The 17,368-nt window shown below is 39.7% G+C and overlaps 1 protein-coding gene across 1 annotated transcript; it reads right to left on the bottom strand.

The window, feature by feature from the left end:
* Positions 1-3,255: 3,255 nt before the first annotated feature.
* abcb10 (ATP-binding cassette, sub-family B (MDR/TAP), member 10) lies at positions 3,256-17,074 on the bottom strand. Its single transcript, XM_084931449.1, has 14 exons — positions 16,041-17,074; positions 14,162-14,368; positions 13,133-13,335; positions 10,424-10,558; positions 9,756-9,902; positions 9,016-9,151; positions 8,827-8,922; positions 7,305-7,514; positions 7,135-7,214; positions 6,815-6,995; positions 6,240-6,283; positions 6,049-6,083; positions 5,826-5,884; positions 3,256-5,725 (listed from the first exon to the last, which is right to left on the bottom strand). Exons 1-14 carry the CDS (start codon positions 16,474-16,476, stop codon positions 5,532-5,534), a joined length of 2,163 nt encoding a protein of 720 aa, XP_084787575.1. The 5' UTR covers positions 16,477-17,074; the 3' UTR covers positions 3,256-5,531.
* Positions 17,075-17,368: the final 294 nt, after the last annotated feature.

The raw sequence follows: 17,368 nt of genomic DNA, 5'->3' as shown, positions 1-17,368 counted from the left end.
CATGGAATCACCCTCCAGTGCTCGGTGTGAGCATAACATGAAGATGGTAAAATGTCACCATGTGGGCAGTGTTATGGAAGATGATGGGCAGTGTGACATGCCAAAGACAGGCAGAGGTTGATGCATGGCTATCTATTCTGTGGATTTCTCAAAATTATATTGAGTCTTCTCTGCTTTATGTGACTGTAGAAATTCTCCTGAGATTCCTCCATATGGTGCTTTGGCATGACTGAGATTCAAAACGCAACGTAAATTATTCTGGTTATTTAGTTATATTTATTATTATATATTATATAGTTATATTCCTGTTTTTTTTTTTGTTTTTTTTTAGCAATGTAAGGCTCTGTGTGGTGTTTCCAAGTGACAAATAAAGACTGAATGCTGCTGTGTAAGGCCAAGAAGGGTCAGGACCTCTTTTCTTGGCGTTCCTCAAATAGCTCAGTGTAGTCACGTGGGGATCGGTGAGGGGAGCTGCAGCACATGGAGCTGGAATTGGAGACCTGGTCTGGTGCAGGGGAGAACCCAAAGTCTATAGTCTTAAGCTTAATGCCAACTAATTGAAGGAGCAAGACATCTCAGTAAGACATCAAAGTCTTGAGCAATATGTCAGAAATATTCCAAGATCAGATATTTAGACTTTAGATTAGATAGTCTTTTTTACAGCATTATTTGGTCACTAAGTTCAAGAAATAATAAAACTATTCATCAAATCAATCATTGTTTTATTCCAGATGTTTTCAGTGTCGTTCAGTTTTGTGTATATGTGCTATAAAACCTGTCATTTACAAAGCAGAACTGACAAATTTCAAATTTTAAATCCAAGCCAATGCAGACTTGATTCATCTTGATGGACTTTTAAGCTCCCCCCCCCCCCCCCCCCCCCCCAGGTGTAACAAACGTTTTACAAGGATAAATATATCGACTGCATCCCTTCAATGCCACGACCTGTCTGTGTGCCAGCAGATGGGACAACGGTCTATTTGCAGCAAAGCTCACAGCACTGTCATCACAACCTACCAGCAGCTGAATACACATTAGTCATATCACAACCATGAGGTTTCAGTCTGGTATGAAGGACTGAACCAGAAACCTGAAGTGAGAGCCTCACAGCAGGAAGGTAGCTCAGTGTATGAAGCAGCAGTGCCACCTAGTGAGAGCCTGAAACACTGCACAGGCACGCATTGAAACGCGGTTAGGTCCATAAACACGAGGAGAATTACTGCCGTTTTGCACAAAGTAGTTGGACAACTGAGTTTTTTCATGACAAATTTAGCTGATAAAACATCTGGATTTTTTCCCCCAAGTGTTAACAATATAGAGGCTGTTCACCTGAACTCTCAATATGAAGTGAAGTGATGTCAATGCAAATGAAGGAGCTTATCATTAACCAAAATAAACCAATCAGAGAGACTTTAACAGTGGTCAAATCACGGACCGGATACATTCAAGAATAAAGGCACTTCTCAGTCAGCAACACCAAAAGCCCTGAGAGGCACCTATAGTGGAACCTATAGTGGATAACTACAGAATTATTTCCCGTGGACATTATATTGCAAGTTAGTGCAACACTTTTATTAAACTCCTTGAATTGAGGCTGAAAATGTAATCATCCAGATACTTATGTAATATGGATGAACAAATGTGATATAATGACAGAGAACGGCAGAGCAGCTGGGACTGCTTGATTCATCATCACATGGTTTTTGCTGGAACTGTAGTGGAAAGTCAATTGAAGAGTGGGAGTGTAACAGCTTCTTTGTAAACTGTTTAAATACTAGTGTGATGACCACTCAACTCACTCAACTCTCTCGGTTTGGTTTGGAGGTGGGCAACCCGTGTGACGCGGGGCTTAAGAGGAAGCACACCTGTCACCACGTGGCTGATTGTTTAAAATATGTCTCCTCTCTCCTCTATGCTATGCATGTGGTTTTGTTTAGATTTGTTTCTGGGAGCCAAAAAGGTCATCTTTATGTTTCATGCATTTTTGCCTGATGTTTATTTGAGGATGAAGACGACTATTTCACCATTTTGATGTTATTGTCATGATTGTAGAAATATAAATCAGTTTCTTTATTTGGTTCACATTCAGAATTAACTTCACGATGGTCTTCATCTGCAGACAGATCCTCCTCCTCTATGATCAAAGTTGAATTTTAGAGCTTTCAGGGCTATGGCCCTTTATTCTGCTGTTCATTCGGTAAAACTCTGACAGGAGAATGTCTCATATGTAGCTGTGGAATGTTGTTAGGACTCCACTGCAGAGGGCGACCGTGGCTCAGTGGGTTGGGAAGCGCATCTGTAACCGGAAGGTCGCGGGTTCGATCCCTGGGCTCTCTGTCCTGGTTGTTGTGTCCTTGGGCAAGACACTTTACCCTACCGCCTACTGGTGTTGGCCAGAAGGGCCATATGGCAGCCTCGCTTCTGTCAGTCTGCCCCAGGGCAGCTGTGGCTACAACTGTAGCTTGCCTCCACCAGTGAGTGAATGAATAATGGTATTGTAAAGCGCTTTGGGTGCCTTGAAAAGCGCTATATAAATCCAATCCATTATTATTCTTTACACGTTTTGCTCTTGCTGGCGAGTGTCCCCTCAATGTGGGTGGAGGAAAAAGTCATAACGCCACCTGCATTCATGCGGTTTACACATGAGGTCAATAGAACCTCATGTGTAGGGAGTGTTGTGTGTGTGGTGAAATGTGTCTCACAGTTGCACATAAAACAAATAGATTTTGACCCCTTTAACAACCACTTTGAATGCCAGGTCGAACTGACCCAAACACTATCTATGTGATATAAACATGCGGGGGTTAAAAATACTTTAAAAAATTTTTTCCCTTCGATTCTTTAACTTTAAAACAGGTCAGTTTGACCCGCAGCATAAAAGGCAGGTTAATCATTGGTTATTGATCTCTGGTTCTCTTCACAGTGTCTTTTTGTCCCATCTCCCTCCCCAGATCCCCAAACCTGTCGTAGCAGACGGCCGCCCCTCCCCAAGCCTGGTTCTACAGGAGGTTTCTTTCTGTTACAAGGACGTTTTTCCTTCCTACTGTTACCAAGTACATAGGGGTTCATCTGATTGTTAGGGTTTTCTATGTTTTTTTTTTTACTTTACAATATTAAGCACCCTGGGGTGACTTTTGGTGTAATTTGATTCTATGGGGACTAGTAGCTGTGTATGATAACAAACCACTTACAAAAAAATTCACATAAAAACTCACACACACACACACACACACACACACAGAGCAACTTATTAGTATTTTACTTTATTTATCTTTACATAGAAGTATCATAATTTATTGACCACAAAAAAAAAAAAATCATTAAAACCCACCGTGTCATATTTATATCTCATTATTTACAAGTTAGAAAAAGACAAAGAAACTTGCAGCTGTGAGTTGTGTGAGCACATAGACCTGCTGTCAGCTGGACGTTCAGCATTTACTTTAGTGTGGAGTGAATTTACTCTGCAGCTTCTTCAGTTTAGCAAAAAGACATTCAAGGCAACTTTTCAAGTAAACTTAGCTCTAAAATGTGGACTAACATGTCGCAATGATGTGAAACTAATGTGATTTGAGTAAAATTGTTTTTCCTTCTAAAGTGAAAAAAAAATGATAAAGAAGAAACGGGTCCACAATAAACCACCTTGTGTTCAATATACTTAACATAAAGAACACACAGATAAAATCCACCTGAAACACAGTCTACACGCTGCAATGAATACATAAATAACTCTAAAAGTGACACACAAGATAAGTCACTGCAGATCAATGCCGGATTAATTTCCCCTAAAACTACATCTGCATTAGTGTCACTTATGAGCCACCTCACATCACTGCCTACAAACTGTGAGCTAAATTGATATTTTAGCCAGTTGTCATAGACAGTTTCCAACGATTAATTAGTTCAAAATGGACCAGAGTGTCCAAATGTAACAAACAGCAAGTATGTGTAAGACAGCACTATAACATCTATATTAATGATACGTGATAAATTATTATACGAGTCCTTCATGTTGCTTGTTTTTTCCTCACTCACTGAAATATAAAAGGAGTTTAGTAACTAATGCAGACTTGTAATCAGTAATGTTCCCAGCTACTCGTTACAAAGGTTAACTGGGCTCTACAGCGACAAATCAAAAGGAACTGTTTCTGATAGAGAAGCAGGGAATTTGGCCTCAGGACATTTAAATGTCTGGGTTAAAAATTAAGGAATATCCTCTCAAACAGAACCTCAGTGAGATGTGAAGAGGGCATTTATGAACCTAATATTTATGCAGGAGTGTCATCACTTCTGAGTCTGTGTCTCTATGCAACTTGATTCAGCACTGTAGCTACATGTAGATGGTTGCATGTTTATAGAGAACTTAAAGCCAGCCAAGTGCACATCCAGTAAACACCCGGCTGTGCACAGAGGAGACGATTGTGCCACATAGGCAGTTTTAAGCAGCGTCATCTGTGCTCACATGTACACTCACATGTTTAAAGGTGCAATGCCGTTTTCGGCTTTTCCAAATTGAAAGGTTAAACTCTCATCTGCACTGCATAGCTTTCTGAAAACTATATAAGATGCTGAAAATGTGGATTTCTGACAGTGAAATAGACTTTTTGATGATACGCAGACTCGCACAGACGTTATTGACTTGACTCCAGTGTCCTTCCTCCTTGAGAGCAGCAGATCTCCAAACATAAAAGTGTCTGCTCAGCAGCCTCAGTCAGTTTTACCCTGCATCTGAACTCATTTGTATTACATTTGACAATCAAAGACAGTAGAGTTCAACAGTTTCAAGGCTGTCAGTTAAATCCTGAACACAAACAGTTACACGAGTGTAACTGAACTAACTGGTTTAGGCTAAAACTGACAAATGTGCTTACATTAATCAAAATGTATTAAAATAGTGTTCAGTCCTGTTTTACAAGGGTGTAAACACCACATACGTATATATAAATATATATATAGCTGCTCATTTGTTTCATTAGTTCTTTAGACTCTAATATGACAGTAAAACGCTTCAAGTCTTTATAGAAAAAAAATCAGCTGTAGAGAGACAAAAACAAATATACATTTAGCAGAGTTGTAAAAATCCATCTGGACTGTTTTGGTAACTTGACCAAAAAAAAAAAAAAAAAAAAAAAAAAAAATATAATAATAATAATAATAATAATAATAATAATAATAATAAAATCCAGACGCAGACACAGTGTCACATTTAAATTCTTCAAAATTCCTCCTGAATGTCTGAATGATAGAAAACAGGATTTGAGCTTTTCCCTTAAAACTGTAGTTATAAGTCCTTTCTCTTAATCTCACCTTCTTCAGCATAAAATGAGATATTTTCAAAGTACTGAGTGATCCACATGTGATGCTATGTACGGCAGTCTTTTCAGCAACGAGACAGAAAGAAAAGCTTCAGCCTTAAATAAAATTAGATTTTTTCCAGTGGCTTCCCTTCAACTGGAGTTCAAAGGTTATCACAGACACTGACCTCACCTCCCGATTTCTCTATCATTCACGCGTCCGTGCTCCCTGTCCTATCAGATAAGTGCTCGCTGCTGCTCTTCCTGTAGAAACGCCTGTTTCTCCATCAGCTTCCTGAATAGTCCTTGCCTGTTTCCTAGCAGCTCAGTGGGCTGGCCACACTCAGCTATGCGCCGCTGGTCCAGCACAGCAACAGCGTCCGCGTTCTTAATCGTAGAGAGACGGTGAGCGATGATCACGACTGTCCTCCCTGTTAAAAGGACGACAACAGCACGAAATAAAATAGAAGTGTGGTTACGTATGTGTGACGCAACAGGAAAGGCAGGGAAAGCAAAGCGGGTAAAGTGTACCTTCCATCAGACGCTCCAAAGCCTCCTGGACAAGAAACTCATTCTCAGCATCCAGCGCACTACAGAAAGATGAAGATTAAAATAAATTAATATTCATCTTTAAACTAAGTTTCTATCACAGGTTACTTACAATCCGTATTCATGTTCAGATGAGCAAACAATGACAAACAAATCAACAAAGTATGATGAGTTATAATTCTTTAATCATTCCTCCGTCTCTCACCTGGTAGCCTCATCTAAAAGCAGGATCTTTGGATTCTGTGGAAAGAAACCAGAAATATGATTAAAAGACACCATTTCACACAAAAAGGAAATCTGGAAAAAAAGTAAAAGATTCTAGTCTAAATAAATCTACTCAAGTTTTTCGGTGAATGCAATGATTATAGATGCGTAAAACAATTACGGTCTATTTACCTTGAGTAGAGCTCTGGCTATGGCTATCCTCTGCTTCTGACCACCTGACAAACAGACACAAGGTAATTATGTGCACAGTCAGAGTCAAGTTAGTCAACAGCAGCTAAAAACCCCAGAAAGAAATAATGAAATGATGCTCTGATAGCGCGAGCTTTCAAAAAAAGAAACCTGCGCCCATTTAAGGAGTTTAAAGTCTAAAAACCAGCTTCTGAACAGGTAGTATCAAATATTAAAACATAAAATGATTTTGGAGTTTAAATCCATCCATTCATGATGAGAATTTTGAACATGCTTCCTCAGTAATTAAAACAAATTAAATGAGGTCTATTGTGCTCATGTTCAGCTCCATATTTTTACTCTTAAATATTTAATTCATGGCGCTAAATAGATATTTTTTAAATTGATCTTATACTGGGAGCATTTAGAGCAGTCTAAGGCACTACACTGAACTCAGACAGGGAAAACACAAATAAATGTCTAAGGAATTGGACAGATGAAAAAATAGTTCCTATTTAAGTCTCACAAATAAAATTTTCTGTAGTGTCGGCTCATAAATAGTTGATTTGGTTCCTCACCTGACAGCAGCACTCCTTTCTCCCCCACCACAGTGTCAAAGCCTTTAGGAAACGTCTGGATGAAGTCATAGGCGTTGGCTACTTTGGCTGCTCTGTAGATGTCCTCTGTGGTTACAGCATCTGGATCCGTCGCTCCATAGGCGATATTCTCTCTGATAGAGCAGGAAAAGAGCACCGGCTCCTGCAAGAGGGAGGCGAAAAGTGCAGCAGGGGTGAGAGGTCATGTATTGTAACACATTATGCATTGCTTTTGCCGTATTTAACTTGTGTGGTGTGCGTTATATCTGCTGTATAAAACAAGTTAACCATTAAAGTATTACCTGGCTAACAGTTCCAATGTGACTTCTGAGCCAGTAAGGATTTAAATCCCTGATGTCATGACCGTCTATGGTGATCACACCTGAACAAAAACATCCATGTCAAATCCACTTTATCAGTAGCTTCAAGTGTTACAGTCACGGCGGAGAGGACAGAACGAGCTCGTTCTCACCAGCATCGGGGTCGTACAGCCTGAGAAGAAGTGAAACCATGGATGATTTCCCAGATCCACTCGCCCCCACCACAGCCATGATGCTACCGGCCGGGACCAAGAGATTCAGATTCTGGAATATGGGGGCTTCTTTACGTGTCGGGTAGGCAAAAGAGACATCACAGAACTTGAGCTGGCCTTTCAGCTGGTCTGCTGGGAGGATTTTACCTTCTGTGGAGGAGCAGAGGATTTTATTGTATTAAACCTTAAAGCTTAAAACTCGACTCGAGATTGATTTTAAACAGAAATCTTACATTTAAACACGTAAATTTGAGCTGAATGTTTCTGGGAGAGATGTTTGAAATGTTAAATCGACTTGTGTTTTATAGAAGCAACTTGAAACTATCAATAAAACTTCTGAAAATTAATATACAGCGTAAACGCACTTCTATGCAACAAGGTCATACTTTGCTTATAAAAGCATCTGTTTCTGACCTACAGTTTGTTCTGGTTTGAAAAGAGTCTGAAAACTTGCTTTAGGTTATTTATTTCATTTAGGAAAAATGAAAGCAAAATGCTAAACGTGTCAGGATTTGCATTTCTGACGCTTCTCCATCTGAGAAGTTTTACTGTACTTGAAGCTCAGTTGTGGCCTGTAAATAAATTAGGGACCTGTGTTTTCAGTTCATACAACAGTGAGAGAAACATTAGCACAACTAGGCAGGTTGCTACAAATTGTTTGCTCCAGTTTGCCCCAGAATTTAAAGCACACCCGGCAACAGGAGCCGTTTAGCTCAAACTCGAGGAGCAGACCTGGTAGTCGGATCAGTTCGATGTTAGATTAAGTTGCGGCCACAAACAAAACCACTCGAGAGTTCTGTGGCCAGGCTAAGATCACGTACTCAGGTTTCAGAGCAGTTATTGCTCAGCTCCCCAAACAAACCAGAGTCCCATTAAATTGATCGTCCCTCCTCCCCGCTCTCCTGCTGACCTGCACTTCGTTAACCACCCGAGGCCCAAAGAGGCAGCGGTTTGTCTGAGCATCTCAACTCCTCTCTTTCCACGCACACACGATAAGACCTCCCCATGGCCACTGATAGGGAACCAATGTAATTAAGTAATAGATAAACAATATAAACAATTAAGTTCCTGTTTTTCACTATCGACATTGGGTCCACAATGAGGAAAAAAAAAAAGACATTTTCTTTATGATTTATAATTATAGCACAGTCTGGGCTATGAACTACCAGAGCCTTTTCTTTTATTTGTATTTATTTCTTAAAACTTTAAGCACAAAGAGTCATGCTGACTCTGACTTTATAATGTAGGAAAACTGAGAGGTACTGTTAAATTGCACTTCTTTACATTTCACTGGTCGGTATGTGGCATCTCTGGTGTAATGGACCTGGTCCAAGACTCACTTGAACTTGACTTTAGAGGTAAAATTTGCTCGGGCATTATACAAATACACTTGGAGTGAGTAGTAGTACAACATAACACGCGCAGGTATAAATCAGAATAATAAGATGTTGCGTGTACTGACCATTTAGAGGAAACTCAGGCTTTCTGTCCAGCAGCTCCCAGAGCCTGGCCCCGGCTCCAAAACCCTTCATCAGCTCAGAGTAGAACGAACTCAGACCTGCAAGTAAAACACAAAACCAGCGTGCTGTTAGCAACTGCACATCCACATGCTACATACACTGGTATGTATGTATGAATATGTACATCTTACCTGCGATACTGATGCCCACCCAAAAGGTGTACATGAGGAAGGATGAGAGCTCTCCCACAGTCATGTGCTGACTGGCCATCAGAAGGCCTCCTTTGTAGAGCACCGACAGGATCATCATGTTACCACTCAGACCAGTCTGAAATACACACACACACCGATCACATGTTATCTAATTAACATAACATTTGGGACCACTGCTCCTCAATTACACTGATAATCATCTATTAGGGAACCAGCACAACAAGCTAAATGTTGAGTTTTCTCACCAGTCTCTGTCTTAATGGCTGTTACAAATATTGCACATTTATCTGGTGCCTCACAACAAACAAACTCATCAGCCCTGCAATAAAAGGTAACACACAGTGCATGTTTGTTGTTGACAGTGCATCACATGGTGTTGATTAAATGTTTTATATATGATCACGTTCATAAAAGAAGGAGAGTAATCCAAGCTATGAAAAGAGAAGACATGTGTGCAGGTTTTATAGACTACGTAACTGTTTAAAAGCTATAACGCTGGACATGCTGCGTTGCGCTTTATTTAACTTTTAATGCACACAGGCTGGTTTAAATATTCTCCGTCGTTGTATGGAGAACTGAATCAAACGGCAATTATGGTGCAACACCTCCTTGATTGTGACAAGCTCAAACTATGGGGGCAAAAAGCAGAAGCTTGAGTGCAACACCTCATTTGCTAACGTATTTGATTTGCATCACTGAAAGGACACAAACGTACTCACCACTCCAAAGAAACCAGCCCGCATCACAGCCTCCTTCTTAGCCAGGCCGAGGACGTCGTCAGTCTTCTGTGTGTATTTGTCGACTTCTGACAGCTCCTTACCGAAAGCTCTGACTGTCCGCATGTTGCTGATTCGCTCCTCTGCCAACTACACACAAACATGATTTTATTAGGACTTCACTGATTGAAAATCAAATTATCAACAAGCAAATTTACTCTGTCTGCCCATTTAATTAAGTTACCTAAGGAAGCAAAGCACTTATATGACATGTACACAAAACTAAGGATCTACTGCACAACACTCTGTTATACTGACTGCCTTCAAAGCCACTTTGAATTACATTCACCACACTTAGTAAACTATTTAAGCTATGCACTATAGTCATATATTTACATGGCTCTATATTGTAGTTTATCTTTATTATACATTTTCAACTTATTTTTACTTTTATTGTATCTTTTTATTATTTAACCTATCAAATTATTGTTATATTTAATAATATTTATTTTGTGAAGAATTGAAAACTTTATTTGTAGGACTTACATGGGATCTTTTTTGAAACACTGGGTAACTACCCTTAAAAACCAAAACACTGAATCATAACAATAATCCTAGTAATATAAGTTCAAGTTGTTTAACCCAGATGCGGTGTCGGTCTGTTTGCGTACCTGTGTGGCTTGTGCGAGTGCGTCCTGTGTGCGCTTGGAGATTGAGCGAAGGTATCTGCCATAGATGACAGCAAGACCGGCCATAGGAGGAACAATCAGCAACACAAAGCTCGCAAGACTGGGCGAGACGTAGAACTAGAAGAAGAGAGAAAGAAGCGAAAACAGGAGTTCTGGTGAAGGAAGTTCATAGAAAATGGTTTCACAGTAACAACACGGCTGATGATCTTTAAGAGTTTGATAAAGATGCAAAACATGAAAGAAAATATATTTATTACTTATTTACCATCCTAAGTTGGTAAGTAAAAGTTAAACTTGTGTTAAAATTTTAAAAAGTTGCCGGTTTTGCTCTGATCTGATTGAATCCACTGTAGAAGCCACTGTGCAGAAATCTGGGTGTAGCAGTTCATTTTTGTTGTTAAGCGTGAAAGCATTTAAATCAGTGAGGTCACAGTGACACATCACAAGACTTAGACAGCTAATGGAGCTATTGTCATCTGTGATACTGTGATCCACCCAGTTTAACAGCTGATTACGGTAATTACTTCCATACATTTCCTTGACCATTTACGAAAAGTGGAAATACATTTACTTCCTTACAAGAAGTAAAAATACCTGTTGTTGATCATAAACACGTGTCATGTTTTCTTTTCTTTAAAGGGGGAAGAAGTTAAACCATGAAGAAAATCTTATTAAGTATGAAAATGGGTAGAATGAACTACTGATAAACCAGTTCATTAAAAGGCCAGTAAGCAAGCAACAATTTAGCAACCTCTCTGTCAAAACTCTACATGATTTATATTCACATATACACATTTTGTGACTTTAGTAATGAGCATTGTTTGTCAGAGACGTGGCAGCTCCTCACACTCATTTCCTCATGCTAATAATTATTTTGGTAAACCTGCTGTACAACAGTTTTATAGTCTAACAATAGCATTGTGACCACAAGCACGCAGCAGAGAATGAGAAGCTGCAGATCAGACACAGAAAAAATAATAATAATAAAAAAAATAAGTCAAAATCAGACACTTCCTGGTAGTGAAAAAACAAAAGCAGACATGCTCTGCTCCAGTGCTGCTCGATGACTAAAACACAGAGCTTTAATGTAAGCGAGAGCATGAGAGATATACAAGGAAGGTTTTTTAAACAGGAACTATGTGACATTTCAGCTTGAAGATGACATTTCCAACAATTCTTTGCTTCCAGAAGTCACATGGATAAGAGCAAAATACTTCACCGCTGTGTGTGTGCCTTTTCAAAAGGCTCATTCTGAGGAGGATAATTATCTTTGTGGCTCCAGGACACTGACTTTATAATATTTATGTCCATAGTAATCATTACACAGTTATTTAATCAGCAATTTTTTATGCTTCCTCCCTCATTCACAGGGTTTTTCCAGGTTCCCAGCTGGTCTTCATGTAGACGTACAGTATTTTTTATATTATTTAAAATACACTTTAGCATTTTTCTGTTGTTTTTGGACACTTTATGACAAAAAATATTTATGACTGAGCAACTTAAAACCTATTTTTAAAACATCACATTGTGATTTTCCTTTGGTGGAAGCCCAACTGTTTTACGTATTATTTTTTTATATACCACTGGATTTGGTGCGTGCACTAGTGGCATATAAAACCTGACTTATAAATAATGTACAGATCTATGGATCAAGGTTCAGCTGAAAGTCTGGGATATTTTAAGAAGAGAAGATAAACTAGAGGATAAATTACAAATACATGCTGAGGTTAAGCCTAATGAAATGGATCAAGTTTGAGGAAGGTCTGTCACCGTGAAAAACAGGACTTTTTCAGATATTTGAACACACCATTAGACACAGACTAGATCTTAATGACCCAATATTGAAAATATTCCTTGATGCTTACCAAAGTGATTCAACTAAGGGCAACATCTCTAAAATTTATAAAAAAAAGCGTTTGACCAAATAATTAAATAAATAAATATATTCACACCATGGAATCATTAAAGAGAAATGCAGGGAAAAAAGGAGCAATTTCTTAATATCAAATGAGAACTGGTTGAATGTATTAAATTTCAGTGGAAATATACATATTCTCGGATAGTGAAAGAATTTGAATTGGCATATTTAATTTGTTTGTTTATCACACCACAACAGAAAGCCCATTTTGCAGGAGGAGATTCTCAACGCGGCTGTGTGGGTTCCAGGAAACCAATCACTGGCATATATTCTGGGAATGTCAGCTGATGAGGCCCTATGAGGCAGACATTCACTAATTCACTTCTCACAAAGGGCTGAAACACATACTTAACACTCATCTACCTTTGCAGCTCTCCTCTGATACACTCTAATGAATACATATTTGATATTCTGATATCTGCCTGTAAAAAAAAAAAAAAAAAAAAAAAAAGCACTCACTAAAGACACTGGTTGCTCCCTAAAGCACCCACAATTCATGAGTGGATAGATATATTATATCATCACTTCGAAGTCGCTCTGAAAATTCTTCATAACTTTGTGTGTGCACTTCATCTCTCCCAGAACAGATTACATGAGACTTTCATATTTCTGTAAAAGCCAACAGAAGATATGAGATCGTACTGGCTCCGAATTTGCATTTATGAATATCAACTGCAAATAAAGAATTAAAACAAACAAACAAAAAACAATAATAGAGGGTTCCGATCTGACCTGAGGGACAAGAGCAACACACTCTGAGGGGATGTACTCACCATCATGCTGACACCAGCAGCTGCCTGGGCAACGGCTCTCAGCCCATCTGACAAGTTGTCTGTGATTGAGCGGCCCACCACGGCCGTGTCAGCAGAGAGACGGTTTATAAGCTCGCCAGTCCTATTCTTGTCAAAGAATGCCACTTCCTGTCTGAGAATGGAGGAGAAGACGGAGGCACGGAGATTACGAACAATCTGTTGCCCTGCAGAGAGACGGGAAACGTGATCAGAGAGGGAGAAAGCAACTGCTGCTGTGCAAAATTACATGCACTTGGCCATGCCAGAAAAAAGTCTGGTTCACACTTGATTATGTTTGGGTAAGTATTTGGCCAATTGTAAATTAAATGTTTACAGGTGTTATTAATTAACTAAAGAGATAGAATAACATTTCGGGAGATTCCCTCATTCATGTCCATCCATCCATTGAGAGGTTGGGTAAATCCTGTAACACACATGCTCACATCTACAGCCAATTTAGATTTCCATATTAACCTGACATGTCTTTAGAATTTGTAAAGAAGTACGAAAAGAAGCCACACAGCCTCAGCCAGACAGGAGGTTGGGACGTCCTGCTCTTCATCCCACCCCCCAACACTCTAATGTTACTCTTGGCTGAGAAAGAAAAAGAAGCAGAGACTCCAGGAAGTCTCTGTGCTGGGATAATGGCTGGCAAAAGTAACTAAAGCTTCTAAGTTTTCCATAAAACCACCTCTTTGTAGTTGTGACATTTATGTTTTTGAATAAATAAACAGGGCAAGACACGAGGCTCTCTGTGGTAACACAACCACATCAAAGCCTTCAGGTCACACTGTAAGACTGACCTTTAGATCCAACTCTTTGCAAACAATCTCTTAAATAAATAATTCCTTAAATGGTTGTTTGGATTATTTCCCTGAACTATGAAGATTTATGCACAGACCATGAGGAGAGAGCTCAAATTTAACTGTAGTCTCAGCTGTCCAGTGTTTTTAATTTTTTAATAGTTACCCAATTAAGTGCCTTTGTTTACGTCAGGTGAGTAAATCTCACCTGAGGACTGCATGAGGTAGACTCTGGCGGCATTACACGCTCCACCACACAGAAACACCCCCGCCAGCATGATACACAGCGACGTCAACGAGGCCGTCATCGTCTCGGCGTCTGATGCACTGGCGTAAATGGTGTCAATCACTCTGCCCAGGAAGAAGGGAGCTGACATCGTTACTGCACTGGAGACAGTCAGGAAGCCTATAGCAGCTGTGGTGGATAAAACAACAAAAAAAGAGAGAAAAATCAGAACCAAAGCAAAAATGTGACATTTTAAATATGTGTGAAAAATAAAAACCCAGGGCTAGAAATTATTAAACAAAGTCTTATCTTCTTCTTTGAAAGAGTTATACCAACACAACTACTATGGGTGGTTTTTCTAATGTCACAGATATTTTAAACAGAGCAAAGAGGAGCAAGAAAGGTTTATAGTAGGCAATGAATACCATTTGACTTCAACATGTACAGCCGCAGTCTCGACATGAGATCAGATGAGGTTAATGTAAGCCAGAGATACTAAAGAATTGTGAACCCTAAAGAACTGCAACCCTAACCTAAAAGAAAATACAATGACCACTTTGTAAAGTACAGTGAGGTGACCTGTTGTGACTGATTACAAAAAACATGATAAAAGTTTAGACACTGTTTCACTTCAACTGATTGTTACGCTTGCATGCACATGACATGAGGGTTGGGAAACAGGAGGACTTACGAAAACCTTATAAAACTACAAATGAACTTCCACAGAAACAGGAAGTAACCTCTTGTTTAATGTGTGAGGTCAGCTTTGGCAAGCAGAAATAGATTTGTGATTTTCTTTTTTGTAATATTTGTGCCATCATCAATCCAGAGAACAGAAGAAATGAAGTGTGCCAGAACACCATCAGCTCTGAAACTTAACCAGACACGCAAAAACCTCCAGGGGAGCTTGAAGGTTTTCAGACCAATAATAATAATAATAATAATAATAATAATCCACAGCTATTTACACAACATAAGCGGGGTTTTCCAGGCTTAAAATGGACCTAAGGGTGTCAGCTATGCACATAAGCATGAATGAGCTGTGTATGGTTAGGACAGTAAGTCTATATTGCCTTGGTTAATAGACATCTGTCCATTTTCTGACATTGCTGCCCATTTTGTGAACAAAACTGAAATTTAAACTGAGCAGAAGGCTAACACGTTTTTTGTGGGCATCAGGAAAAAAGAAGAAAAGGATCAACTTTCATAATGCTGTAAATATCCTAAAGGTAACTGATAAAGTGTGTCAGCAGATAGAGACACTATCAGCTGGGCACCAAAATCATTGTTTACAACGCTTTAGGACTCTGCAGCACATGTCACAGAGCAGCATCACAGCTCACAGACGGTGATCTAGAGTGTGGGGTTTGTCATGCATATAATGTATTTGGCACTCAACTTAACTAAAAAAAAAATTAACTGATTCCACAGTAACACATTTACTTTGGGCACCTGTTTTATTTGAAGTCTTTCCTACTGTTCAAGCCTACTATTCTTTTAAATCCCTAGCACTGCTTTTTTAAGTTTAAAAATACATTCACGTCATGTCTGGTTTAAAAAAAATTTTTTTAAAAATTAAATGATTATAAATCACCTACAGCAGTCCACATTTTGCGAGTCAGTGATATTTAAATTATAAATGCAAAATCAACGTATATTTCCCACAAAAGGGAGTATCAGACACCGTTTTCTAAAATTACAATAAAAGTGACACCTTGTTTTTATTAAGGTTAAAGCACTTTAAAAATAAGAAATGCTTTTTACTCTGTCAGTGAAACACCTAAAGTTAATGATCCAGTTATGTTGTTGATGGTTTTTGTTAATGGCTACACCTTAAGGTAAAAAGTCACATAAAGTTTACCTGCCAGTCTCCCTCTCTCCGGGTGAGCCAGTCTCAAAATCCTTTTAACATCCTCCAGGGGGACCGTGGTGGGGGCCTGGCTTCTCTCTGTGTCCGCCTGGGTCTTCACTGATCCGGCAGGTGAGGGTGTAGAGGCCGCTGAAGAGCTAGCAAAGGCAACAGGTGTGCGAGCGAGAGTCTGGTTGTGTGAGCAGAGCACAGGGACACCCGTGAGGGGGCTGCGCGGTAAGACCGTAATGTAGGGCCTGGGAGCCCACACAGGGAATGCCAGGGTCGGATGGAGTGAGGATTTGAGCCCGGATGACTGCCTCGTCCTCCGGAGGGCAGCTGAGAAGGTCGGACGATGCTCCAGCCATAACAACCTAGAATGCATTAGCTTCAACCTGGATAGATGCACTTTGTGTGTGCAGCCTGGCACGCGTATTAAAAGACACATCGTCCTATTTCACAGCTGTTTACCAGATAATATATGATACTTGATGATTCCGTCAAAAAATAAAAATAAATCTCTTTGTATTTCTTTCTCCGGACTCAGTCTTTGAGGGTGTCGATATGTTTCTGGTTCAATAAGTCCACCAGGAGAAACATTTTTGGACATCCAGCCGGTCTGCCAACACACCGTGTCCTCCCGTACAGCTTGTAACCGCTACATTGTCGCTTTTAGACCGTTGCTGTCAATTTTATCTGTTCCTGACAGCCACCTTTTACCCACTTTATCTCTTATCACCGAACAGCTACCAAAACCCCGCCTGTCGCTGTCATCTGCCGCTAAATGTCCGTTTGGCAGGCGGGTGAAGTGAAAACACCAGCTGCCAAACACTGACCAACAGAAAGTCCGCTGGAAAGGATAGACCTACTTTAACGAAGAGGGTAAAAGATATAAACAGGAAAGGTGACCCTGATTTGTCTCGCGTACACACGATACCTCTTCCAACTCAACGCCGACTTCAATGGCTGACGATATAAACTTTCCCAGACATAACCAAACAATCCCAGATCACTCACACATGGTAGCAATCTCATAAATTCACCCTTTATAGAACATAGAAGATGTATAAAACGTTTTGGGGTTTTTTAAAGAGACATTTTACTATTCTGTGAATATGTTTCATCTTGTCAAAAATTAGAGGTCATTTTAATTTTGAAGGCAGCAACAGGTTTCAATATTCTGGGATAGAACCGTATTTATCACTGTGTAGCATCCCCTCTACTTTTAACAACCATCTGTAAACATCTGGTAACAGGAGACCCACTGCTGGGCTTCTGGGAGCAGAATACTGTCCTATTCTTGTCTGATAGAGGTTTCTACCTGCTTAAAAGTCCTTTTT

This window comes from Perissodus microlepis, chromosome 1 (genome assembly GCF_051167445.1).
Source record: "Perissodus microlepis isolate ML-2025 ecotype Zambia chromosome 1, ASM5116744v1, whole genome shotgun sequence".
Taxonomy (NCBI): Eukaryota; Metazoa; Chordata; class Actinopteri; order Cichliformes; family Cichlidae; genus Perissodus; species Perissodus microlepis.
Note: the sequence above shows the minus strand (reverse complement) of the source record. Positions and strands in the feature narration are given on the sequence as shown.